This window comes from Pezoporus wallicus, unplaced genomic scaffold (assembly GCF_028554395.1).
Source record: "Pezoporus wallicus isolate ANWC-B61680 ecotype Strahan unplaced genomic scaffold, APGP_CSIRO_Pwel_v1 scaffold_2146, whole genome shotgun sequence".
Classification (NCBI taxonomy): domain Eukaryota; kingdom Metazoa; phylum Chordata; class Aves; order Psittaciformes; family Psittacidae; genus Pezoporus; species Pezoporus wallicus.
Window position 1 is genome coordinate 3,192,148 of NW_026639769.1, and position 27,394 is coordinate 3,219,541.

General features: G+C 40.1%; 1 protein-coding gene across 5 annotated transcripts in view; it reads left to right on the top strand.

Annotated features, from left to right (window-relative positions):
* The window catches only part of BRF1 (BRF1 RNA polymerase III transcription initiation factor subunit), a 174,121-nt gene that overhangs the window by 19,865 nt on the left and 126,862 nt on the right, over nt 1–27,394 (top strand). For 3 of the 5 annotated variants that reach the window (XM_057416143.1, XM_057416145.1, XM_057416147.1), the window contains one exon: nt 24,447–24,718. In XM_057416143.1, the coding sequence (XP_057272126.1) occupies nt 24,447–24,718 (272 nt within the window). The remainder of the gene's footprint in view (nt 1–24,446; nt 24,719–27,394) is intronic. The other 2 variants (XM_057416144.1, XM_057416146.1) reach the window with 1 other exon arrangement.

Sequence of the window (27,394 nt, forward strand, 5' to 3'; positions counted from 1 at the left end):
TACTGTTTACCTTGACTGCAGTGTGGCTTTTATTGCAGTCAGGCATGATCTGCCCTTATTAAATCTGCGCTGGTAGTTCCCAGTAACCTTCTTTCTTTTTTGTGTCTGGAAAATGATTTCCGGGTAGATTTGTTCTGTAGCTTTCCAACAGGGTAAGCCAGCTCACCTCCAGTGTCCTACTTTCCCCCTGAAAGACAAGCCTGATGCTTCCTGTCTTCTAGTCAAAGAGAACATTCACAACCTGCCTGGATATGTTCCTGTGTAACCTGCTCAAGGTGGCCCTGCCTTGGCAGGGGATGTTGGACTTACACTATCTCCAGAGGTCCGTTCCAACCGTAATGATTCTGTGATCTGTCCTTCCTACAACTTTTTAAAGATGGCAAAGATGCCTCTTACCTTACTCCCAGCTCTCTTAGCATGCTCAGATGTACCCCAGCCAGTCCAATTGACTTGTGGATGTAGATTCTGAAGTGTTTGGTCTTTCTCTACCATAGGTAATGCTTCATTTCTTCAAAACTCACATAGAGCGAGCTGTGAGACCTGAAAACAGACATTGCAATGGAAGACCAAGAGGATTCATGAGCTGCTGTAAAGCCAAGCTGCCACACTTCCTGCCTGCTCAACTTCCTGCACATCCTGCACAGTATGGAGTGCTCTTTTGCTTTGGGGAGACTGTACTTGAAGACTGACTGGTCTTCGTGGCCCCTTTGGCCTTCATGGCAGTACCTCAAGGGGTCCTGTTTACCTCTTCTCTGAGCAAACTGAAGCCTGCCCTCTGAAATCCAGGCTTGTAATTATGCTACCCATTTTCCTTGCACTCCTCAAGATCTGAAGCTTTATTATCTCAGGGTTTTTTGTAACTAAGCCTGCCATCAAACTGTAAATTATCCACCACTTCTTCCTTTCTAGAGAATGGTGGATGTATTACAGTGCTGCTCCTACTTGAACTGTTCTGAATGTGCTCTAGAAGTCCATTGCTTGTGCCCCACTATGATTCCCTTGCAGCAGATGCCAGTGTGCTTACAGCTCACCATGAGTACCAGGACATCTTCCATTTGTTTAAAGAAGGCTTTATCTTCAAGATCAGGTGGTCTGTAGCAGATGCTCTAGACAGTGTTTCCTTTGGCTTCACATCTCATCCAGACTCATTAACTCTTTATTGGCCCATCATTTATTTTTCAGCAGAGCTTCACACATTCAGACTGTTCCTGTGTGTAAAACGAGTCCTCTGTCACCTTCCCTGTCTTTTTTGTGGACCTGTAAAGCATCCATCTCATGACTCCAGCCATGTGAGCTGTTTCACCGTATCTGTCATCCCACCCTGAATTTGTAGTTTTGCAGCTGTGCATAGACTTTGAATTATTCCACGTTGTTTCCTTTGCTGGATGTAGTCTTTTCTTTGATTCTTTATTCTGGATCAGCTCCTATCTCTGGCTTCAGTTTCAATAATGAAATTTCTAGTCTCATCATTTTTGCTTTCATTTCTGTTGGGGTAAAAGCTAGTCCTTATCTCCACCTTCAGTGGAGTGCAAAACCCATGGGATTTTCTCTTGTCTTTGAACCATTGCTTGAAGTTCTCTTTTTCTGGTTTTGTCTTGTATTCTCCTAAATTTCTTTACTCACTGAAGCTTTGAAAGACTTCCTCTTCTAGCTAGACCACTGCTTCAGTTTTATTCTCTTTGATCTGCCTAGTGTCTTCTCCTTTGAGTCCTTTGTTATCATTAACAACTTCTGTCTCATTTGTTTCCTTGATCTTTCCGTTTCTTGTATTAACTTTATCTCTCTTTGAAGGAGGATAAAGGGCATCTTCCACTTTATATTTAGGATAATTTTACATGGTTTTTACCTGAGGGTGTGTTTTGTTGGAGGTCGTTTGTTGTTTCAGGTGTATCTTTTTCTTCATCAACATGCCTCTTCCATCTAGTCCCATGACATGGCTTGAGCTTGGGTGGCTCATCATCCTGAAGTCCTTTCAGGGTCTCTGCATAGAGGCAGACAGATTTAGGGTGTGATTCATTTAATCCGAAAGGAAGTTAAATGACTCATTCTCTAAAGTCTATGTTTCTCTTCACTCACTGAAGGGAAGTCTAGATTGACTAAACTCAGATGCTTGTCTCTGAAGGTAAGTGACAAATTACTGAATTAGCTTGGCCAGAACTGAACTACTGAATTGCATCTTACTGCTCTGTCCTTTTTCATGTTAACAAGTTCAAGCTTCCTCCAGTTGTGGTCACTCACAGCTTACCTTCCTTCCTCTTGTCTTACAGCACAGCATCTCTCCTGGTTGGAGTACTTGAGCTTTGCTGGTCTTCCTTATTCTGTTCCTGCTTTTGCTTAGCCAGAAAAGGGAAAAACTAGAAAAGACATTTCTAAATTTTCTTAGACCTGTTGGTTCAGTCTGTATGTGGACTCTCAGTTGTTACTTTTAATTTTGAAGATTGTCCTTGAAGTTGATTGAATAAAAAAAAAAAAAAATTAAAGTCTTTATCAAATGAGTTAGGAGAACTTCTGTTGTCTTAACTAATAACAGACAATATTTGTGTGTTCAGCTGCTTTGTTGACAGTCAGGCCTGTTTGTGACTCTGGAGCTGAGGGTGTCTTTCATGATGCCTTTGCTCTGTCTCTTAGTTTATTAGTTGAATGTAGGCAAGAAACCTGTTGTGTCAGGAAAGCATAAAACTCTGCTTCATTTTGACAAACCAGAAGAAATGCCTTCTAAAGTTCTGCATGCTTGTGAAATCTGTTGCTTGGATACTGAAGTTTTGCCCTCTGGTATCTTGAAATTTCTCCCTGTTAACTTTGACAATTTCTGTGTGATGGAGTACGATTTTATATATATATATTTCTATATATATATATCTATCTGTCTCACGTTTGCGGAATTCACTGATGGAGATTTATCTCCCTACAGCCTTGTCTAGGTAATTGGAACCTGTCATTTCTCTTGAGAGCAATCCTTTACTTAACGACAGTTTACCTAGTGGGCTAATGTTTTTTAAAACATTCACTTTTTATAGTACCATTCACAAGGAGATGAAGTTGGATATTAATAGATCTATTTTCCTTCTTGTACAGTGTGGCAGAAAATAGGTAACTGCCTTTCTCCCCCCCCCCCCCCCCCTTTCTAGTAATGTCTATAAAATCTGTTCTGGTAATCTGACTCTTCTAACAAGCTGCTGAATTAAACCGTTTTAGCTTTGGAACGTTGTTAGACAAGCTTAAAATACACTCCAGGTAACATAGCTCTGGTTTAAGTTCCATGTAGCTGCTGCTGTCTTTTTGATCATGCCACTTCTATGGCATAAGACTGATTTTTTTAAACATCCAGACATGAGTTTTGAAGTGTTTGTGTCATTTCATAGGCACTGTGGTTCAAAACCTGAGAGGGAGAATGTTGTTGCTTTTTAATGCTCTGTTCTCTGATAGTGCCTAGTTCCTTTTTCATGTGTTGAAAGTGCCTTCTTGTCTTGCTCTATGAAATAAATTGGAGAGCTGATGATGTGACAGTGCAGGGAAGCATTCCCTAAGCCTGAGGTTTTGCAAGTGTGATTTGCTGGTGGAGCTATCGCAGTTTTTTTTGAAGACAGCTTTTCTTAAGTAATGGCCACAGCATTAAACTTCTGGACCTTCTGTAGGACTGACAAATGACAAAGAAATCCGTGCCTGTCTATGCTGGTTTTTGTAAGGAAGACTGATTCAGTTGCTTGTGTTTTTGCAGACACACGTGTACTCATTTTACCTGCACTTCGCAGCTGGATACGAGTTAGCTATGATCCCAAGCTACTTTCATCTAGTTGTGGCTGATGGTCTTGGAGGAGCCGACATGTATGTGTTGGTGTGGGATACAGGTGGCATCAGCTTAAGTGTGTCTGTGGAAGGATGTGCAAGCGTGTTATATTCCTGTTGTAGGGCTGTAACAGCACCTGCTCGGTCACATCTGGCACAGTGTCTGTCATAGGCATCTAGTGATGGCTGAGGGAGCAATATCAGAACAGCACAAGCAGTGATGCTTCTCCACCACATTACCTCTCATTCGTTATGCAGAAGTGAAGTGTATGTGTAGCTTTGATTTTTCCTTATTGCCTTCCCAGTTGTGTCATGTGTCCTCCCAGGTGGACAGCCACTGCTGTTGTATATGGTATTCAAAAGTCAGTTGGGCAAAGACTTTGGCTTCTGCTCAGTGCCATTGCAACACCAGCCTTTCTCAAGCAAATACAGTACACTGGTGTAAGACTCAAATGTAAATGTAGGTATTAAATACAACTTAATAGAAACTACAGGGTTCTGTACCAAGTATGAAATGTGTGTTCAGTGGGAGGGTCCTTTGTCCAGTTCAGGAACACCAGCAATTTTATCAGCAGACTAACGTATGTAAACTCTCTGCTCAAAGAAAGAAACTAACAAAAAACTTAAACCCAAACCTTAGTCCTAGCCTGAACCAGAACAACTCTTTGCACACATGTAAGTTATTTTTAACCTGGATGATTGCTGTACTGGGGCTTGCTGCAAGTGCAGTAGATAGTTGTGTTTGCCCAGAGAGCTGATGTGCTGTAGTGTACAAGGAGGAATGAGCTGTTGTGTAAAAAGTTAGCAGCTCCTTCCAGTGATATTGCCATCAGAGGCCTTCATCTTGTAGAGCCGCAGCTCTGGAGTGCAGTTCATGATAAGCATCTCTGACAGCAAAGTCAGTTTTATCCTGGCTTGCCCATCTCTCATCTGCCCTTTCCCATTCCCTTCATTCAAATACGGCTTTTCCTTGGCTTGGGCTATGTGTTTGTTTCCTGGGACAGTGAAAACATCTGGGTTTCACAAGCAGTATTAAAAAAAAAAAAAAATGAACCAACCCTTTTTAAAATTTTCCTATTTCCTTTTGATCATTTCACTCCTCCACATGCCACCACCGAGTGGAGGAGGGAATGGATGACGCAGAGATGAGCAGGAGCCTCTCAAACTGGCTTTGCAGCAGGAGAGACTGAACACAGGACTGCCTTGTGAGCTTCTCTCTCACTTTTTAGTTTTTTTTTTTTAAATGTGTATTTATAGCCCACTGTCCTGTTATGTTCAGTCCTGCACAGTTAGAGAGAAGGAAGGTGTTTTCTGTTCTTTTGGCTTGACTTAATATGAGTGGGAAGCTTTTTAGAAATGTTCTGTTCATTGACTGCTGCTAGCAGATGGATGCTCTCTGCTTGAAGTGCTTCAGGCCGTTATATCTTCCGTTTTCTCCCCCTTCCTCCTCCCAGCACACAGCCTGGGGTGTGCAGGCTGTGCTAATTTAGTCACAACTTAAAAAGGAGTGATGAAAAAGAAATGCTCAACTCTAATAGAATTCATGTTGCTCCTGATGTCTTTAGGGAGTACTTTTTCATTTCAGGATCCCTTAGGATTTTTCCAGCGATGTGTGTTAGATGTTCTGTGATTCTTTGCTGGAACAGCAGTAAAATTCTTGATGCATTAGGACTAAAATGCTTATTCTGTTTATATATAACTCCATTCAGAATATACAGCATACATGACATCCAGTTTGAATTTTCCAGTGATTTTAATTACCTAGGCTTGGCTGTTTCTGAGGTGGTCTTTCTATCTGTATGAGCTTTAAACCAAACCTTTAAGCATACAGTTCATCAACCTAGGATGTTAAAACATTTGAACCAGTTACTGAATTTTACTAAACTAGCTGTTGCTATCTTGAGCTTTCACCACTTACTGATGGACGTTGGCTGATGCTAGCTCTGAGGAGTTTGATTTGTTTTTTAACAGAATCACATGTTGCTATTTATTGGTAAGAATCACATGTATTTTTAACGGGGAAAAATTGCCAAATTATACACAACCAGAATTAAAATCTGTTCTTGTTCTTCTATGCTGATTACTGTGCGTTAACTTGGTGGGTGTCTTAACAATGTTTTAAAGCTAAGATCACCAGGTGGTGCTGTTACACACTGCTTAAAACACTTTGAAAATAAGTTTAAATTCTGCCATTGTCATAGTTACTCAACTGTAATTTCATGGGAGGAGCAGTGAGGAAGAGAATTTCTTTCTCTAATCATGTCTTTAAAGTAGAGATTTTTCTGAAGATTTTGGGTTGCTGTTCTGCTAGCTGCTCAGAGTGAAATTTGCCACACATAGTTTATGACCACCTCTGTAAAAATGGTGTACAGGATAATTTAAGAGGTTGGATAGTGGGTTTGTGGGACCATGTCTGGGCCATAGCCTGTGTGATTCTTTCTTGGGTGATGAGGTTACAAAGGTTTGCATTAAGTAATGAAAGAAGATAACGTTCAGGTATGGCGTGTTTTATCAAATGTGGAAGGTTGAAGAGCGATCTCTCTTCATAAGCTGAACATAACCTACTTCATGAATGATATTTAATTTAACCTTCTGAGTTTTGAAGGGCAAGGACTCCAGCCTGCTCTGGAAGAAGGCTCTTTACAAAAACAATCTGGGTTCCTAATACACAGTTTTCTTTAAATGTCTTCAGTAAACGTAGTGCTCTTCCTCTTATTTAGAACAAACTTCAGGTCTTGCATACAAAGTAATCTTTTTCCTCAACATTTGTACAGTAATTGGAGTTGTAAAGAAAAGCTACTTTTTTAATAAGGCTTTGCAGAACTGGCTATTTATGGATAAATTGTGGAATCGGAAATCAAGAGTTTAAAGTTGTGAATTATTTAGATGAAGATATTCCTCCCCTTATCCTCCCTTGTGTACTCAAAATAATTGAATCATGTTGGATAACGAAGACATCTAAGTACCAGTCTGCTTAGACCAAACCTAAGTACCATCAACCATGTAGATAGAAAAGAAGGAAGTTTAAGTAATAGCTGGAGGAGGGAAGACTTGTCAAATGCATACCTCTCCTGAAGGCATTATTGTTACTTCCTACATTGAAAATGTAATACTTGAAAAATTGATTGAATTGTTTCCTACTTTGTTTTCTAATAGAAATTAAAAGTAAATTATTCTAAGTAGAGACAGAAGTACAGTGCGGTCTCCTCAAACCCAGGCTGCAGTGTGGGTGAGGACTACTAGCAATGTGGCAAAGAGTTGCTTTCAGCATGCTTAAGCCCTTTTTTGAGCTATGCTGTTTAGACCTACTCTGGATGTCAGTAGGAGCTGTGTTTGCTTGGCATTATTGTTTGTGATCCCAAGTATGTACCTAGAAGTCTGGCTTTACTCGCGTAGATTTAAAGCCTTCATGCTGTTACAACAAAGCTGTTCCAAACAAACACAGTATAAATCAAGTGAAAAGGTAATTTATTGCTTAGGTGTTTAAAGTCAGTTCAGAGGATTCCTGCATTTTCAACCAACAGAGGCTTAAGTTTTAACCATAGAAAAATCAAGCAACATACATCTTGCTTCAAAGAAAGGTCATTAGCACTGAATGCAAAAAGCAAGTGGCTGATTATATTCAAATGTGTGACTTCCTAAGAAGTTACATTATGCTAATGAGCATATAAATGATTGTTTAATAAAATCAATTAGGAATGGGATTTTTAGAAGAAAGCTGTATATTCTTCCTTTTTGTGCTCTGAAATGACACAGTTGATAAGTAGTGCTTTTGAGCAGTGTATTATGAAATGTCTAATATCAAGAAAGCAGTTTAGGATCATAGTTCCAGTTTCTGGGGGGTTATACTCAGAGCTGGGTTCATGTATAAGAATTAGACATGCATGTTCTCCTGTATTATTGTCATTCATTAGAGAGAATATATATGAATAGTACTTACATTGTACCTTAGAAGATGCTATTTCTTTTATAAATCAGTATTCAGGGAAAGCATTCCATGCATTTTTATGGCAGGAATCATAAACTTACTATTGCTACAAATTGAGCTGTATAATGCTCAGTAATTTGCACTTTGCTTTGTAGTCTGTTTAGGATGGATTTGTAAGAATGGATTGCTCTCCAGACACTGATTGTTAGGTTTGGTCTGAGGGTATTGTGTGTTTTTTTTTTTTCTAGCAGTATAGGACATACTGAATCTGAAGGTTGCTTGTTTCCTGCCCTTGCTATAAGACACAGCCATCTTTAATGTTCTTCCTTTTGAGAAAGTATCACATTACCTTGCCTGAAAGGAAGATACAAACATTGCAGTTTCCAGCCCACACTATAATGGGGTGGCATGGGTGCTAAAGCATGGGTGGTTATCCTTAGTAGTCATCCTGGTACTTATTTTCAGGGTATTGCAAAGCCATTTGATGCTGAAAGACATTTCTGGTTCCTTCGGGCCTGTGTGTATACATGGAAACTTAGATGCATAGAAATTCTTTCACATGAAAAAAAGATAACTGTCTTAATTCAGGTTAGGTTATTAATGTCTTTGCTCTTGGCATATGTATACTGCATGCTTTGAGGGACTGCATGGACAGTGGTAAACTTCTGGTTCCAAACTCTTTGTAGCATCTTAGACAAATAGAGGAGTTGCATGTTACTGATGAACTGCTTTTAAGGCTTGCTGCTGTACTTCTTGCCAGTATGTGTGTCACTTCTCCTTGCTCTGGCTGATGCCTGTAGAAAGGAGTCTGCTTTTTTTTCTTTTCCTGGGATTGTGTCTCAGCACAAAATCTGAAGAGCACTGGGGGCTGGTGCAAGGGATTAGTACAGGGATGGGTAGGATAGGTTGGATTTCCCCTTCCAACTCTGGTAACTCCATCTGCTGATATTTTACCTGATTTGTTACGAAGAAGTAAATTTGTTCTAATCACTAAAAAATTATTAAAAATACTCTCACAAAATAAAAATAGGTACAGTTGCTGCTGTACAGCTGCTCCAGTTGTATCTCGTCTTCAGGGTGAGGGCTTTGTGTCTTCTCTCCTGCTTCTTACCCTAGGTTTGCTGTGGAGTGAAGAGAGGAAAGCAGACTTTATCTGAAAAAGCCCCAAATCAGTAATAGTTCTCAGTTACAGAGGAGTGAATGATAAACTACCAGCCTCCGTTTTAGATGTAAGATGAATCTTCAGTATTTGCTAATCCAAATTCATCCTCATTTCTGAAGGTGAGCATAGCTATCTTCTTGTTAGCAAATCAGCATCTGTAAATAAGCTAGACTATCGGGGTTGGCTTATTATTGAGCCCCATGCAGCTTGCCAAATCCAAGCAGGTGTTATGTTTGCTTACTTCCCTGGCTGTGAAAGCTCTATGAGTTCAGGGAAATAGCTAGAAATAAAATTATTGAATGTCAGCTGGAATCTTGTGATTTCATAGTAGTACTAATGTGGGTGAATAGCTTTGCAAACACAGTCGCTTTCTACCTAATAAAAATATATTTCTGTATCTAAAGGGTTTTTTCTTTTGGAAGGTAGGAGATGGGGAATTAATCCAACATTTTTTAGCTGCATGACATTTGTGGCTTTAAGCCTAAACACAAGGAGAATAATTTACAAGAATGCTTAGTGATGCTATGGAAAAATGTGTATCTTGAGATTATTCAAAATCATCTCAGAGTAGATTTAGAAACTATGGTTCCTAACATGCAGTGGAAGGGGGAAAAAAATACTGCTTCTGGTGCAAGCTGAATTGGTCCTTGAGCATGTCAAGAAAGAATACCACTTCTGAAGTGATTTTTGGAACAAGTCCAGGGTACTTGTGAGGTGATGTTTGTTGTCTGAGTGGTCTCTGTTATTCCAGCTGGCCCTATAGTAAAGATTAACTCTTGCTTGCTGCCAGCTTCTTTCTTGTGAGCAAATGGGTATCTGTAGCTTTGGTAAAAATAAAGTTGTTAAACATCCTGTGGATCATAAATGTATTTGTCTCTTTCCGTTCTTGGTCCATCATGAGTCTACCATGCTTTGATGGCAGATGGTCTCCTCAGAGGTCTTTTGCACCTTATTTCACATCCTGGAGAACTGGGAATAGAAAGAATGTCCTTTTTGAAGGATTACGTTGGCACTCACATGCTCTTTTTTCCATTAACTAGACAATATTCCTACTGTAAGTGTGGATAGTTTTGTTTCCCTTTAACTCTGTTCTTTACATTTTGATCTGACATGTACAAAAAATTTCATTCTGAGATGATTGCTGTGTTTGATACCAGCTTTAAGAAGAAAAGGTGTTGATCAAGGTCTTTGAGACAGAGAAAAAAAGCTTTGAGGTTGCTTTGGATCCCTGAGAAACATTGATTTGTCATGCCAGGAAAGTCAAGTTGTGGTATTACAGTGACACTGAATGTTGAATACCAAATATAATCCTAAGAAAATTTAGATAAAGATGAGCATAAAGGAGTGTAAATGATGACATGGAAACAAAAAATCAAGTTCTTCAAAGAGTATGTTCGGAGTGCTTTGTCTCCTCTGCATCTCGCAGCAGAAGTAAAAGACTGCCACCTGTCTCTGTGGTTCAGTAGGGAGAATTGTGTGTGGTTTTCAGTCTCCTCCAGACACACTCACTCACTGTTAAGAAGAAGGATCCTTATGTTAGATACCCATTCCTGATTTAGCCTGTAGAAAGCATAAGAGGGAGACAATAACAGCCACTTGGAGGAAAATGTTGTTGGAGTGCTATGATTTCAAAACGATTAGAGGTGCAGTTTCCAGAAGCTAAAACCACACTTTATTTGGGGCCCTCAGAAATGTTTGGTTTTGCCGAGTTCAGTTTCTCATCTGTAGAAGCATGGCTTTCAATAGGAGTAAAATTCTTATGGTAATTAAAACTGGATTAAATGAAGTGGCACCTATGGTTCTTGATAATGTAATAGAATGATGTTTGACTATACAGAAATCATAATTACAATGTGTCCTGTTGCTGGTGTAGCTGCCAGGGTCATGGATATGTAGATGTAAGGTTATCTTGCACAAAACTATGTAGAACTTCACCTGCCTGTCTGCTTTTCCTAACACTCTAGAGTAAAGTACAAAAGGTAGGAAGAAGGGGGGGAGGGAAGGCCAGATTATAATTGTTTTGCAGAGAAAAAGTGTGGTCCTTGAAGTTGATTAATGTTGCAGTAGAACTTCAGGGGCCTTCAGTGAGGAACTGCTTGTAGCATAAACAGGTCTGAGGCAGGCAGTTGATTGAAATGTTTGTTTATTCTTGTGGGATCTTAAAAGAGGTCAGTAAATAGAATTTATTCTGTCAACTCTACTGAAGTGATTTGTTAGTTAGGTTTGAGATCATGCTGATGTGAAGCGATTCCTTAGGACAGCTTCCTTGATTGCAGGTCCAGAGACAAATTGAGTAACAGTGAAAACTCATATTAATGTTTACATCACCTTCCTAATTGAAACTTTGAGGCAGGTAGTGTTTTATAGCCAATTTATTTAAAAACAGTTTTTTCCAAACACTGGCACTACTCAGAAAAATGCTGTATAGTTGGGACCTGTCTGTAGTCAAACTTGAGCAATGTTAAATTCGGATAGCTCATTCTCAAACTGGTGTAAGAACTATTCCTGGGTATGTTGCAGTCAATACTTTTCCTTGTGGTGAAAATCAGCATCTACCCTGTAGGAGCAGTGACTGCATCAGAGGAGAAGAATGCATGTCTCCTTGAATGAGATCTGTTAGGTTGCTGCACAGCTATCATCACATAAATCCACTGATTTCTGTTTAAGTCTTTAGTCAGTATCTTCTCTGCTAGCTATTTCTCACCATGCCGTATTACCTAGGGGAAAATGAATTAAGTCTTGCATCTAGTCTTGGATATGTATGTTTAATGGATGATCTCGCATCCTATCTTGGAGCCAAACTGCACAGGAAAAAACCTGTTGTAATTGATCTTTTAGGTTTAGCGCATAAAGAACAGAAAAATGTAATTGTGCTTACCCAGAGTTTTCTTTAGCTAAGCAGTGGCATACCGGGGGCAAGTAGTGGATGATCTAGAAGAGCAAAGGAAGTTGGTATCTAAAGATTTGATTATGAAAAAAAATCTCAGACTTTGTTACATGAAAAAGTATTGAGGGGTTTTTGTGGTGTGTGTTGTTAATACAGTGTGTAATTTGGAAAAATGAGAGTGGTGACTCTACTGAGAGGCAGGAGCTTGTGTAGGTAGATCTTGGCTGTACTGGTCAGGCTGGTCTGTCTGATTGACATTGGGTCTGTATTGTTCTGCTGCCAAACTGTGAGCAGGCTGAAGGCTGTTGTACTGAGTCAGCAGGGATGGCTATTTAGGGAGGAAAAGGTGGGGGATTTTTTCCCCTGTTCTGTAAACTCAGAATACAGAACGATTCTGTCATGCAAAAATGGCCTCTCTCTTAAGCTTACAGTTTTGCAAAAGGACAAGAACTTACTTTAAACTAGTAAATCATTTTAGCCCATTTTACTCATATGGGATCACTCCATGTCATGCATTTTTCTTGTGTTTTGACCTCCCTGGACTCATATGTTCCAAGCAGTGGGAGTTTCCACCAGTTCCCCTGGGAAAGTATTTCTAGCTCCACTGACTTTTGTTGTAAATTCCCATTAACATCATGCTTACATTTTCCTTTAATGTCATGTTATTAGTCCTCAGGCATGGATTCACACATATCTATTTATGGCTTAAACTTCTATTATCGTCCAGAAATCTTGTGATCTTCTGCTCTTCTAACAGATCATGCTTTGTAATTTGGTGAGGGCTATAAATTAAATCTCAGGGTCTTTAAACACCCACCACCTATCTCTCCACAGTACTTCCATCCTTAATTCTACGGTGATCATGGTTCCTGAGGTTCTGTTCAAAGTCTAGTGGGAATTTCCTCTTCCCAGAACAGTGGCTGATGATGTCCCATACGTAAAGGGTAGTTTTATATAAATGGATCACAAACATACAAATAGAAAATATTTGACATATTTGAATAGTATCTGAGAGCCACACTGACTCTGTAGAAATGCATAAATGGCATTGTAATTTTAATTCTTTACTGGAACAGTCTGTACGTCTGACTTACATAAATGTTATTGTTTAAAAGAAATATAAGGCTGTTCCTGAAATATGTGCAGTCTCTCTTTAAACATAAATCTCCTTTCAACTCCAAGCAAAAGTAGATAGCACAAGAGTATGGCTTGATAAATAGCATCACTGATTCACTATGTTGTTTAGCTGAGATTTGTGGCAACCTTCACTTACGTTTAGTTTAAAAAAAGAAGGGAATGTAAAGGTGAGGCTGAAGTGCTGTCCGTAACTTCTTCCGTCATCTATGGGCAGTGCACAGATAAAATTATCAGGGGCAGTTGTAATCTGATCTGATCTAAATAGGCCTTTTGTAGTGGTAAAGAAGAGCAGCCCCCTCAGATTCATATTCCCTACTTGTTATTTGTAGGTGACAGACTCGGCTGTCAGGGACAAACTAAGGACAAAATTTCATTCTTTAGCTGCAGCCTGGATAAAGATTGATGCTTTCTTACCTAACTGCCAGGATTCTTAACCCTTCTGTATAAAGGAAGAAGTATTTGGCTGCTCTTGTGAGCTTCATATAAAAATACCTTAAATAAGTATTAACCTAATACAATCTTTCTTGCTTTTGTAAAGGCTCTGTGCCTTTCCCAGCTTGATTTCACTTCTCTCGTTCTGCTTCCACTTTTAGATCATGTTTTATCTCTTATCCCTTTGATATCTATAATAACTACTTCTTCTTCACCCACCCTCAACTACTTCTTTCTACATCCTTTTTCCCTTGATGCCTTCTCCCCATATTTCCATTTTTTGAGATTTAAGAAGTTTGCCAATTAGTTGATATTCATGAAATTTTTACTTCAGGAATGACTGTGCCATACATCATCTTTGACTGCCAGTCGGGGAAGGTCTGGATGGTCAGAGAGAGCCCTTTGTTAGGTTTGCACACAGAATTGGGGGAGAAGAAAAGAACTGCCACACCCACCACCCCCCAGAATGCCCCCAAACCAACTAGCCACCAAAACCAAAAACTAAACCTCCTGAAACCCCACACACAATAAAAAGAAAAAAAGAAGAAAAAAATCATAAAACCCCAAAGCCCCCCAGAAGGCCCCCAAAACCCCACCCAAAACCAAACCACACAACAGAAAAAAAAAAACCATCCAGAGCCCTAAAGCAGCTTGAGGCTCACAGGCTTTTTTAATCCTGAGGACGCAGCAGCAACCTAAGAAGAGGTTGGGAACAGAGTGTGTGGTAGTCTCTGTCAGTAAGGTCTTTCCTGCCTACACAGCTGGATAATGGAGAGTGGAAATAACTTGTATTAACAGTTGTATTTTGACAGAACAACTGGTGTGCAGAGGAGCAGGGCTGAGCTCTAGGGGAGGAAAATTGTTCTGCGTGTGTGTGAGGAAGAGTAAATTCTCAGACATGTTCTAAAAGGTAGGTATTAAGAGTATAAAGGTGGACAAGGAAAGGAGGGAAGGTTCATTGAAATATGCAGGAGCCTTTTGTCAGGAAGAGAGGCTAGACTGGCTTTTATAGCAGGGAAGGTGGATTAAACATGAAGATTTATTGTTTATTATTATTATTACTGCTATTATTATTAGTAGTAGTATTTAAACAATCTGTGTATGTGTGACCTTAGCTAAGAGTTGCGGCAGTGCAGCTGGGAAGTGGTAATTGTTCAGCTGTGGTGACTCAGTTACTCCTGTTCTTGTTCCTGCCCCATCTGCCTCAGTGGCAGTTCTAGCGGCCGGATACCTTCAGCTCCTGAGTATTTCTTGTCGGTGCAAAGCACCTTGATTCCCAGGGCTCCTCTCTGCTTCCGTAGTGTCTGCAGGACTCTGAAAAATGGTTCCTGTCAGTTTTCACTCTTCTTTGCCTTGCAGAAGCCCAGATCTGCAGGGAAGGCACTAGAACTTGCTGTCAGCGAGCAGATAACACTGCACTGATTTATATGCTGTTCACATCTGTAAAGTTTTCCATTGCAGCAATGGATCCTTTTGTGTTTAGTCTTCATTTTTGTATTATGTTAAAGATTTTGATAACTTTTACCAATAGGCAGCAATTTATTTTCTCTTATATTTTGCTGTATTCTTGAATTTTTCTAGCTGTGTAGATTGATGACAGTTGCTTATTAGTTAAATGCTTTTTGCTTTGTAGATACGAAACAACTTCTGATCTCTCTCATAATGGTAGAATTATGGGGTTTTAAAACGAAATGATTTTTTTCAAAACTGTCAGATTATGTCATGAGCAAATTTTTGGTTTTTATATATTGCAGCAATGTAGAAATGGTTTTGGATGTTTGAAGGTAGTGCTTGGATCAGCAGTAATGCTGTGTGACAGGAGTAACAATTGGTAATTGATAAGTGTGAGGAAGAAGCTTTACATGTATATAGATATAGAAAACCTCTCAGAATAACTGTCACTTAAAATGTAATTTAAAAAAAAATAATCATTGTCCAAACAAATCAGGGGAAGATTAAAGGAAAGCCTAACTGACGGTGCTTTCAGAAGGAAGTCTTGCATGCTCAAAAGCTACCACTACCTGAAAGTTCTTGTCTTAAGTTTTTCTTTCTAATTCCCCTAATGTCATATAGGTAAGGGTTATGTTACGTTTATCATACATGTGCTCACAGTTCTTGCCAGTAGTGCAGTCTTCCAGCTGTTTTGACTTTGAAACAGCTGCAAATCTTCTGTGAGTATAAAATTCAATTGACGAAACTTTTGGATATAATAAACTCCGTAGCTGTTGCTTCCAAAATTAATCTTAAATGATGTGAAGCATTCTAATATGCAAACAACTAATGAACATGTTATCGCAAATAAAATATAAACAAATGCTGAGTCAGACTGTGGTGTAAGCTCACTTACATGAGATGAGTGGTGAAGGCTGAAAGCAGTACCAGAGAGGCAGGGGGAAGCATAGGGGTAGTGTGTACTTTTCTCTTTGACCCATTTAGGCTGCACTCTCACATTTGCTTTAAGTCAATCCACGTGTAAGTTGCTGCTGACAGCATTTCTCCTCACATTCAGCTGCTGTTAGGGCTTGGGAGGATGCTTGTTGAGTTATATGAGTGGACTGGTTCTAATGAAAACTTAACTTTTTGTTGTTTGGGCTGATATTCTGCAGAGCAAGTTCCCTCATCTGTTTCAGCATGTGGCCACGTAAATATTGTGCTGGAGGTGGGAACGCTGTCTGCAGCAACGGCTGGGCTTTAACTTGACTTGAACTAGTCATGATCCAGTACTTTCAGGTGCTGGTGAATCAATAGACTGGTGTTTTGGTATGAGTGTTTTTTGGTGGTAGTTTTCAGTTTTGTTTTTTTTTTTTTTTAATGTTAGCTTTGGCTATGATTTTCCAGCTTGACATCAGAAGTGAAGTTCAGTGAGGTCTTTATGAGCAAGAAGTTCTTTATCTGTGTTAAAAAAAACCAAAAACATTAAGTGGGGGTAAGAAACAAACAAACAACTGTCTTAAGGATAGTGGGGCAAGATAAGATTAGCAGCAGGTTAGGTGCAGCCCTGCCTCACGCTTCTAGGCTAATGTTGCTGAAGTTGAGGTAGCAGTTAGATTGATAATGGGAATGAAATGGCAGCCGTAGAAGTGCCACCTGTGAGAGAAACAGAATTCCAGGTACTGAAGGCACAGAAAGTCAGAGGAACTGCTTATGATGACAGATTTTTCAGCATGGGTAAGGCAAATTAATTCAAATGGCCAGCTGCTGTATATGCAGAGAGGCTGTCCATGTGGGAATGGTATCCTATAATCGAGGAACGGGAAAAGTGTTTGAGGAGGACGGTTGGGGAAGTTACATGGTTGCTCTGCAGGCCAGCTTTGGCATTAATGGAATACAAGGGCCAATTTTGAGGGAATTAATACTTAAAGAAGTACAGTTAAGTGCTGGGAAGAGAAGTTAGAAGTAGGTTTTCTAGGTGAAAATAGCTTAGTATCAAAAGTGGTTGGAGTAGTGTCCACTATCTGAATTTTTAAGCTATTACTCCTAAAGATGTGTGCTAGTTCTCTTTAGCTGACTGAATGAACATTTGACATGCAACAGAAGGGCTTTACTGGGAGGGATGGGGAGCTGCACCTGGTAGTTGGGGTCCTCTCAGGAGAGGCAAAATGGAGATGGCTTGGCTGCTTGTCAGCAGGCAGAGAAATAGAATACAGGTCTCTTCACTGAGACAGGCTGGTTCTGGCCCTAAGAAGATAAAGTGGGGACATCAATCCTTCAGTAAACAGGTTCAGATTAAGTCTTTTTATTTCATGAGGTTATTTTTAACAAGGTTCAGTATATTGGTTTGGTTTTCTGTGCATCCCTACCAACAGTTGTGCTGGCACAGCTGGTGGAATATCACAGGGAAAGCGCCAAGAACTGTTCTACTCTGGTGAGATAACAGGATCAGAGCGTACCCTTAGGCAGTCCAGGTGACAGAGGCATGGGGATGCATCACTTCAGAGGGTGGCTGAGCTCACACGGACTTGAGATTCCGCAACCCTGGGACCGACACTGGTGGGTTCTCCTGGGCATAAATGTGGGTCTGGGGACATGGGGTGCAACCACAGTAACATGGTGACAAAGTGCGCATCTGGGCCTAGGCTGAAGTCAGGCAGAGCATGGGAGTGAGGCCAGCATGTTCATCACTTGGCTCATCGGCAATTAGGTGTTCCTGGGAATAACTCTTAGCTATCCTTAATAAAACTGAAGTTGTTGTTGTGCTGGGTCAGCGCTGCTGTAATGTCCTACTGTGCTGCTACATTTACTGTTCATTGGCCTTTTTCATTACAGGCTCAGAGAGATAAAGCTGCTTCTCACTCATGGTATTGTGCACGTTACTGGAAATGCTCAGTGTGATCGCTGCAGCCATTGCCTCCGTTTCCTCGCTGCCTCTGCCATTGTTTGGGCTTTAAATGTTTTCTTGTTTTTGATCATGGGACTCTACCCTTGATTAGGTTTCTGGGACCAGCCTTCCTAAGAGTACCCTACTGATACTCTTGAACTTTCACTGTTGTGGCTTTGTTTGTTTGTTTTACTTATTTGTAATACAAATAGCATGGAAGCCTGGCATGAAGCAAAGAGCAGGAAGTTCATTCAGGCTTTGAGATGGACTTGCTGAAATTGAAAGATATGACAAAACATGCAGGGGATGCCCACACATAAAAACTGCTCTTTTTTTCCCTTTTTCAGGAGCTCTTTTGGGGAACCTTTTCAAAGAAGGAATAGGCGTGAAAACCCAAATGCAGAATAAAATCTGCACATACAATTCAGTTGGTAAAGTAATTCAAATTCTGGAAATGAGTACCCAAGCAAAACCCATTCAAAAGCTTCTTTAATAGAAGCTGGTGTTTGTTACCATAAGTCTTTTTTTGAAAAAAAAAAAAAAGAAAAAAGAGGATTAGTGCTGTTAACATGACTCCACTGCCAGGTCCAAGTCGTACTAGTTTCCAGGGCCCCTAGAGGAAATTGCAGAAAAGGGGAGGGGGAATCTATATGCCTGAATTTTGTTGATGTGGTTTGATATCATAGTAACAATTAATTTAAGTTCTGGCTGTATATTGCCTGTTATTTCCCGGGAAACTGATGCTTCATATGGAAAAGTACTACTTTGAAATAGCAGTGTTACAGTCTCTGTCAGTCTGAGGGGAAGGATGCAGATGAGCAAGCAACAGCCAGAGAAGAGTAATATATAGCTGTAGCTGCTTGACATTACTGACTTTTAAGGGATCCAAAAAAAGGTGTGATTCCTCTTGAATAGAGGAAGAGAACAAGATGTTTCTGTAGTACTGAGATCATAAAAGAAAGAAAATTGCTTGTAAAGAATGGGTCTGATTTTTTCCCCTTATCTGTATTTTGCTGCTATTATAACTTTAGCTGCAGTTTTGCTATTAACTGGCTCTTGTGTAAGCATTTAATATTTCCAAGATTTCTTGCAAATCTATTTTTATGGTGGTGATTTTTTACCATACAAAACGAATTTTGTTTTGTAATAACCACTGTTTCCTCCACCAAAAGAATAGAGATTTTCTGTAGTAGAATTCAGTGGTCCTATCTGAACTTGTCAGTTCAGGTCTAATATGCCAGCTCAAAGCACTGAGGTTGGCGTTGGTTGAGAAGATGATGTTATTTCTTTCAGTGTGCTGGAAGTAAATGAGTAAAACCACTTTTTAGTAGGCTTGGAACTAAAATGTGAAAAGGACCTTTTGTTTTTACATGCAGATTCAGGAGCGTGATAAACTTTACTACTTGGTAGCCTGGGAACTTGATTTTTGTCTTTCTTAAAGTGCAACCTTTTTTTTTTTTTTACCTCTCTTCCCCTGTATCCCCCTGCCTTGCCCTCCACCCTGCTGGCATTATAAGCCTTTGGGAAATAAATGGGAACTGTCTGGTATGTGTCCTCTATGTCATAAAATTTCTGTAGTTTCTGGACTTATTTTGCTCTTTAAAGAAGAATTGTTCTATTCTTTTGCTGGTGAGGGAAGGTTTTTTGTAACCTTGTTTATGAGTTCGTGCTGCTTTTTTTAGAAAGACGCTGTTCCTTGTCCATTTCCCTAAGATACCTAGACACTGCTTTAATGCCATCACTAAATTTCAAGGGCAACATGAAGTGTAAACATTGACCTTAAAGGCTGTATTGCCTTTGGTTTAAAAAAAGAATCCTAGGATCTGTCAAAAAACCTGTAGGGCCCAAAAGAGGCAACTCCTATTGCAAGTTACTAATAAAGGATGTGCCTACTAAGAGACTTGTTTTTACCCCTGTGTATTTTGTCTTATATCTTGTACTCTTGCCTAGCAGTTTAGAAAACAATACATACTTATTTCTGACTGTTCCGTAGGATGGTATTTCTTTACTGAGATAATAGCTGCAAGTTTTTAGAATAGTGTTCCACTCAAACTTTTTTTAAATAACTAAACATTTTACTGGATAAAATGGGTGAGAAAGTCAGGAAGCTGTTGTCTTGAGTTTTGTTTTATAATGCAGAGTGCAGCAGGGTTTAAAGGTGTGGCAGTTCTTCTCTATCCACTGGAGCAGTTCAATTAGCTCGAGTTTGTAGCACTGCAATGTAACCTGGTGAATACAGAGCTGAGCAGATTGCTAATAAATTGCATTGTAATGTTGGATATTCCCACTGTTTTGGCTGAGATCAGAAGGTATCCTTGCAGATAGCTGGACCAGCTCACTGCCCACTGGGACCGTATGGTAAGACTGGCATAAAGGGCATTAGCCAGCCAGTAGGGCTAATTGAAGCCACACTGGCAGTCTTGAGCAAATGATAGAAGCTGTCAGGAGATGAACAGCAAATGGAAGGTTATAAAATGCCACCCAGTTAGCGAGGAGCAGTGGGAGTATGTTCAAGGGCTGATAGGCATAATGCAGTACTGTAGATTTGCTGGAGCGAATTGCTCATCTTCCTAGCCCTGTGCTTGCAGCTCCTCCACAGCTCCTCCCTGCACTGACCACATCACTGGAGGAGCAGTAACTCATGTAAGAAGGTGTCTGAATGCTTAGCAAGTTTTGCGGCTACGACTGCACAGTCATGAGGGCTTTTCATGTTGAGGACTGGCAATATGAATAGGTATTTGGTCTCTACTCATATTTATCTTTGTCAACAGTGTCTGGAACGTTGGATAGAGAATTTTTATTTTGATCAGTTATTTTCTTATGCCCAGTTTCTCTAGGTATGAGCATCTGCTCTTAAGATATCAACAGATTAAATTGCTGTATTTATAGTTAAAATATTACGAAGATGTAGTTTTCATCTCTGTAAATGTCATTGGTGAGATTGGCAGAAAAGATTGGAAGTCACAAAATTAAGTTTGGCTCTTATCTGACTGTGATGAAGGCACTGTACAGCAGTTTGGTACTGTACTGCAGAACTGGGGCAAGAGCCATTTAGCTGATACCTGTCTTTTCTTGGAGTTACTTTTTTGAATGGAGATGCTTCTTGAATCTGTGAAGGGACTACATGGTATTTTGTATTCCTGCAGAAAAATCTAGAAGCACGATTGCTGGTACTAACTTTTCCAGTTTTTTTTTTGTGTTGCCTAAGATACCAGAAAAATAGAATTTTGCATTTGTGTTAAATCAAGGGGTGTTGGGGAGCAACAAAGCTTTTGATCTATCTTTGGTAAATGGGAGACTGGTTACAGAATATAAATATTTATCTCAGATGATGCTATAAGCAGTACATTTCTTTTTCACATGTAACAGATAAGGACAAACCCAAGTTAGTCATCAAGATGCACATAATTTCTAAGGCACTTCTTGTCCTGTGTAAAGCTGTTCATTTTGGGGATCAATGGCAGTGTAACAGTGGTCTAATTTTTCCACAAGCTGCATGACTGACATAATGCTACAAAGCAGCTTGAGGGAGTACTAGCACACAGAATTAAAGCCTTCTCTGGTCTGCTGGAGGTAGAGTAAGACCATCAAAGAAATACGTTTACTAAGTGGACAAGTACCCAATGACTGGCTACGCCTAAAGTAATTGCATTTTAAGAATATTGATGCTGGATGGAGAGCTCACCCCTCCTTCTTCTAGTATGTTCTTTGTTTCTCAAGTGCCTTCTGAGGTTTGGAGTCCTGAATGAGAGTGGTGTTCCTGGGAGAAGGATTACCTCGTAACAGGAATGGGCCAGGGGAGTGCTGGGAGAGAAGTCTCATGGTTGCTTGTCCTGTTCTTGCTCTGCATCTCCATTCATATGGGCTGTACTCTGGTGTGTGCCCTGGACCACATCAGCTGCTGTCATGGCATGGGAGGCTTCCTCATTGCCTTTTCTTTCTTGGTGTCCTGCACAATGCTGGTCCTGCAGAGCCAGGTGGGCCCTGCATACCACCATTCCACCATTAGCACAAGAAGCATTCAGGAGTGAATGTGGCTCTTCCTTGGCATTGCAGCCCCTGTCGCCTTCATGATTTTACAAAAGTTTTACTTAAAAGCAAAATTCAGCTGACACTTAAAGCCACTGAAATTGTTACCAGCTGCCTTTGTGACTTTGAGGACACTGAACTGCAACAACTTACCTAAAGGGAATGCTGTGCCGTTGCTGCTGCAGTGATTCCAGTCTGGATCTCCCTGCAGCTGAGGGAGGTTCACAGCCATGGGCATGTCTATCTCTCTTTTTTTTTTTTTTTTTTAATTATTTTTCAATGGTTTTATGTCTGCATGTAGTGCCCAAAATCTCTACAGATGATGGTTCTTTGTGTCTTCATCTCAGCAGCCACACATGGCAAATGCAACCAGATAAAAAAGAAAGCTCAGGTGATAAGAAGAGGCAGATTTCCATAGCCTTGCTGATCCATGCTGGCCTCTAGAGTGGACTTGTTTTGGGAGGGGTTGATCAGGGAAGCTGCTTTGCTGCCACTGCAGAAATGAGTTGTAATACTCAATTCCAAGTACATTTATGTTTTTTTTCCCCACAGATGAGTACAAATCCATTCTTTCTCGGGGACATAAAATTGTGATCCCCCTTCAGTGCACAGGTTGTAGAGTGTTGTCGTGGTTTAAACCCAGTCAGGTAACTTGTTCACTCACTCCCCCCCTTCTTTCCCTCCCCCTACTCCCGGCGGGACAGAGAGGAGAATAGAAAAGAATGCAACTCCCACGGGTTGAGATAAGAACAGTTTAGTAACTAAGGTATAACACAAATCACTGCTGCTACCACCAATAATAACAATGATAAAGGAAATAACAAGGGAAGAGAATACATCATCTCACCACCAGCCAACTGATAACTTGCCCCCCCCCCCAAGCCCGACCAAACTCCGACCCATACCTCCTCCAACCCTGCAGTCTCCCAGCCCTTCCGGCTAACTCCCAGTTACCTCCTGGGCATGACGTGCTGTGGTATGGAATACCTCTTTGGTCAGTTTGGGTCAGGTGTCCTGTCTCTGCTTCCTCCCGCCTTCCCCTCCTCCCTGGCAGAGCATGAGGCTCACAAAGTCCTTGGCCAAACCAAAACATCCTTGTTATTAGCTCTGTTCCCGAGCCAAAAGTCAAAACACTGCACTGCACCAGCTACCATGAAGGATTAAAATGACTGCTACTGCTCAACCCAGGACAAGTGTGAAATAAAAATCAGGAGAGGGCAAGTGCTAGTTAGTAGCTTAGTTTTGGGAAGGTGTGGTAATTGTATTTGAGGCTGGTGTGTACCAGCCCAGGACCTGTTGATAGCAGTGGAAAAACCATTCACATAACAGGCTTTGAATTCCTCTTAAGTAGCTTATTGTATGTACACCTCCTGTGGAAGGTGATGTATCCTTCCTCTGTGGTTACTTCTTCATCCGAATGTGTTATACCTGGTTGACCACTGTGCCTTAAAGGAGATCTCATTGATGAGGACACTAATTGCCACATAGGCAGGAAGAGGAAGCTGTTGCTTTGTGGCAGCTTCTGTTTGGCTGGAGTCTTGCTGACCCTGGCTGAATGTCTGAAATCACTTTTTATTAAAGCTGAATTGAAACAGCATCTTTGGCAGAAAGCTGCTCAGAGGTGAAGCATTTTTACTGTGGTGTTAGTGATGATGATGTAGGGATTTGCGTAAATTAAGATGTCTGTGCAGGTGCCAATGTTGATCTGGTAAGCATTGTGTGGTCACCATCACTTTCTGTGAGTGGTGGTGGCTGAGGTGCAGGGCAGGTATTGTGCGTCCTTCAGTAAAGCTACTCAAGACATCTCTGAAGGGAACAGATGAACGCTTCCTGTAAATACACGTACTGGAAACATCTGCCCAGCACATTGAATTAAAGGATTTTTCTTGATGTGCCATCTGACCCCGTATGCTGACGAGCTCCAGCACTCTGTTTTCCTCATGACTTCCCCCAGCTTTTTCTTAAGCTGTCTTTTCGGTGCACTCTGCTGAAGCTGTGAGGATGCACTGGACCTCATTTCCCGCATCTGTCCCAGCAGCTGTACCACTTCCTGCCATGAATCATCCAAAACACACTCTTTTTATTGTTTCATTTAAGGGTGAAGGCACATTTGTTTTTTTGAAGCCGCAGTCTAATCTCGGCAGTCTGGCAGCCAAGCCTGAAATGAAGGCCTGGGTGCGATAGGCTTCAGAGGAAGTACCTTCCATCAGTGGTGATAACGGGCAAACTGCAGGCAGATCTCCTTTCCTTGTGGGCTTTGGTTGTGCCTAGAAGAACTGCAGACTTCATATCTTCTTGGAGAGCTGCAGCAAAATGTTTCCTCTGCATGTCAGTGTCAAGCACGCCATGAGCTCCTGCTTTCAGTTCGGTCTTGTTTTCAGCTATACTGATGTACTGCTAACCAGTGCGAATTGTCAATTGATGTTAAGGGAAGGGGGCATCATCTTTTGTCTAGATCCTTTCTGGGGCTGGTGTTTGTAACCTTGTTTTCCAGGGCTCATTGATTGCACGTATTTCAATTCTAGCAGTCTAAAACGAGGCATTTATTTGTCCTCAGTAGTTGAGGACTATAGTATCTGAAGCTTGACAGCTTATTGTATTTCACACAGAGATGAAATCCAAAATATGCCCCTTCAATTTTGTCTTTAAAAAAATCTCAAAAAAATCCACCTTACAAAAAAACCCCAAACAAACAAAACAACCCTAAAGCACATTAAGTTGTTAAGCCTCTTGTTTGTTTGTTTTGTTTCCTTATTAATTTTTCTAGGGAAACGTCAAATTCACCACTTGGGAAACCAGCTTCAACTCAATCAACATTGTCTGGATACAGCTTTTAATTTTTTCAAGATGGCTGTGAGCAAACACCTAACCCGGGGGAGGAAGATGACCCATGTAATTGCTGCATGTCTCTACCTGGTGTGTAGGACAGAAGGAACTCCTCGTATCCTTTCACATTTAAAAAATAAAAATAAATTTAATAAAGACATACTTTCAGCAAGTCGACTCTCCCAGTTAAACCTGGTTTCAGAATTTGAAAAGGTAAGTGATTAGGAGGGAACTTTTTCACTGTTGGCTTTATATGATGAATTAAGTAGGAGTTCAAGTAAAATTTGTTCCTCTCTAAATATACAATATTGATATTTACAAGGAGCTATAAATGTCACTGTACTTCCCATCAGTAACTCTGAAGTTCTTTTTTTTCTCAACGTTTTTATCTCGTATAAAGTTGTACTTTTCCTGTGCTTTGCTTGGGATTACTTGTTTGTGGTGTAAATTTATTTTGTTTTTCTCATTTAAAAACAAATGAATATTAACCCCAAGCCTCTTGCAGTATCAGCATTAAAGAACAGGTTGAAATTCCAGTAGGTTTTTCCATCAAGATACTTGGATTTCCTTCTTTTAATGTTTATGGGAAGGTCAGTATCACTCCCATTTTAGTTTTGGGGGAAAGGCATTTGATAAATTCTGAAGTTTGCTCAGAGATCATTCACGAAATCACGTGGCTGGAGGTGGGATTGTACACAAGCCAGAATTGCAAGTGAGTACTTCTTGCTCTACGTCATCCCTAATTTTGTTTTGTAGAACTTATTTTAAAGTATTTAAAGTATTTTTAAATATTTAAAGCTTACATGGGTTGTAATGACCATGCAAATTTATTTGTTTTACATATTTATAATTCTTTTATGTTGTGTTTCAGTTGCTGGAATTTAGAGTTTGTTATCAAATAATTACTTATGTGTTTACTTATTTTCTACTTTAAAGCGATATGTGCGTATCATCAGTATTCTGTTTGATTTGTTGCTTTCTCTTGATTGCTCTTTTCACTTTTTTAGCCGTTTGAGCTTAGCTTCCCTTTTAAGACTGAAATTTATTTTTTTTATTTCCAGAAACTACACTCAGTATTCTAAAACTAGTGCTTTCTGGTAGTGTTGTGGTCATTGCATTTGCCTGACTAGAAAAATAGTTTTGCAGGAATAATGGAATTAAAAGGAAGGCCTGACTATTACACTGGTCTTTTCTAATGTAAAGTTTCTGTGTCAACAGTAGAACTCTCATTGCCATAAATACAGTGTTGATTTAAAAGCATTACCAGTATTTTTTTATACCCATGTAAAAGTTTAAAAGTAATACATTTACAGTCATTATTTGATACTACTGAATGATAGCTCAGTCATAATATGCAGACCCATTTTTCCCCCCTGGTAGTGATGATAAAACATTCGAAGCACTATCAGCTGTAAGAGACAATCAGGTGCATTGCAGTATAGCAGCCATCAGTAACCAAAGGGGGCTAAACTTTTCTAGCCAACAAATGGAAAGTTGTTTGCTTGTTTTCCAACCTTCTTTAAAGTACTTCAGCATCTGTCTCACTTATGTGCGAGATGTACTGGTCTGGTTGACACTTCATAAATACCTAAATTATTTTCCCAACTTCTTTTGTTAAGTGGAGATAATATTGCATGTGATACTTTACTGCTATTGTTTCATGTGGAGTATGAGTCATACTGCTGTTGTCTTTCTATATCAGTATCACAAAATACTCCTGCTTCATTTGCATTGTTACTGTGCTGCCTGGGAATCAAGAAGTAGTACTGAAGTGAATGACTGTGTCTCAGTTTTCTTAGTGTTGACTTTTATTTTTTAATCCATTAGATAAGAATTTAATTGTTACCTTTTGGAGAGTGAGTTCAGCTGCTTGTTGTGTTCTGCTGGTTGGTGTGTTTTTTGCTTTGGTAGCGTGGCTTTTTTTTTCCTTGTTTTTTTCTGGTTTGGGTTTTCTTAGTATTTAAAGTCTAGTGTAGTTTAAAGAACAAACCCCAAATAAATTATGGATTATGAACATTGAAATACAAGTTCCTTTTCTGGAATCTTTTCATTAAAAACTTGGGAACCTGAGGTGCATATTGATGACCTTTGAAATTGAAATATGTTCAAGCCTCCATAGATTATGATCACCATTATTGGTGTGTTATGTTTGTGTCCAGCCTAGAGCTGGCAATATGGAATTGTGCTACAGGAAGCAGGGATGTTCCCAGGGCCTTTGGTCCAGAGCATGTGTAGAAGACACCCATGTGACAAGATGCTTTAGCAAGAATGAAGATGCACATTCCGGGTAATGAGCTTGTAGTTGGTTTTGATCTTCTGGAGAAGCCAGCAGAGTATGGCATGCAGTGAAGAGAAACACACTATATAATGTACTGTACAAAGGACATACAGTATTTGTAACACTTCAAGATTTATATACAGTGCTTAAGTAGATTTACTCAGTTCAAAGCGTTCATTGCCGTTGTGTTGCTTATAGAACTCTTTCATGAAGCAATTTGTGAGAAATTTAGAACGGGAAGTTAAAGACTGAAGACTGGTGAATATATTTTAGATATATTGGAAGTAGTGAAGGACAGCATCCTCCTTGGAGGCAGACAGAATCTTGGTTTTGGGTGGCCCAAATGAACAGTGGAGTGTTTTGGGAGCCATAGAGGTCACAAACATTATCTAGGAACAGGTTGTCTCTGAAGTTGTTTCTTAAAGAATATGTTAGAATATGTTAGAAGGAGCAAAGTATGTATGTGGCTTGTGGAGGTATAGTAGGATGCAATCAGGGGCTGAAGTCGCAAGAAGTGTTGTGTTCTCTCCAGTGGCAGAACCAAAGGAGTGGGAAGCGTTTGGAGAGAGAAGACAGGATTTAGTTGTCTGCAAGTTCAGTCTGAGGGAGTA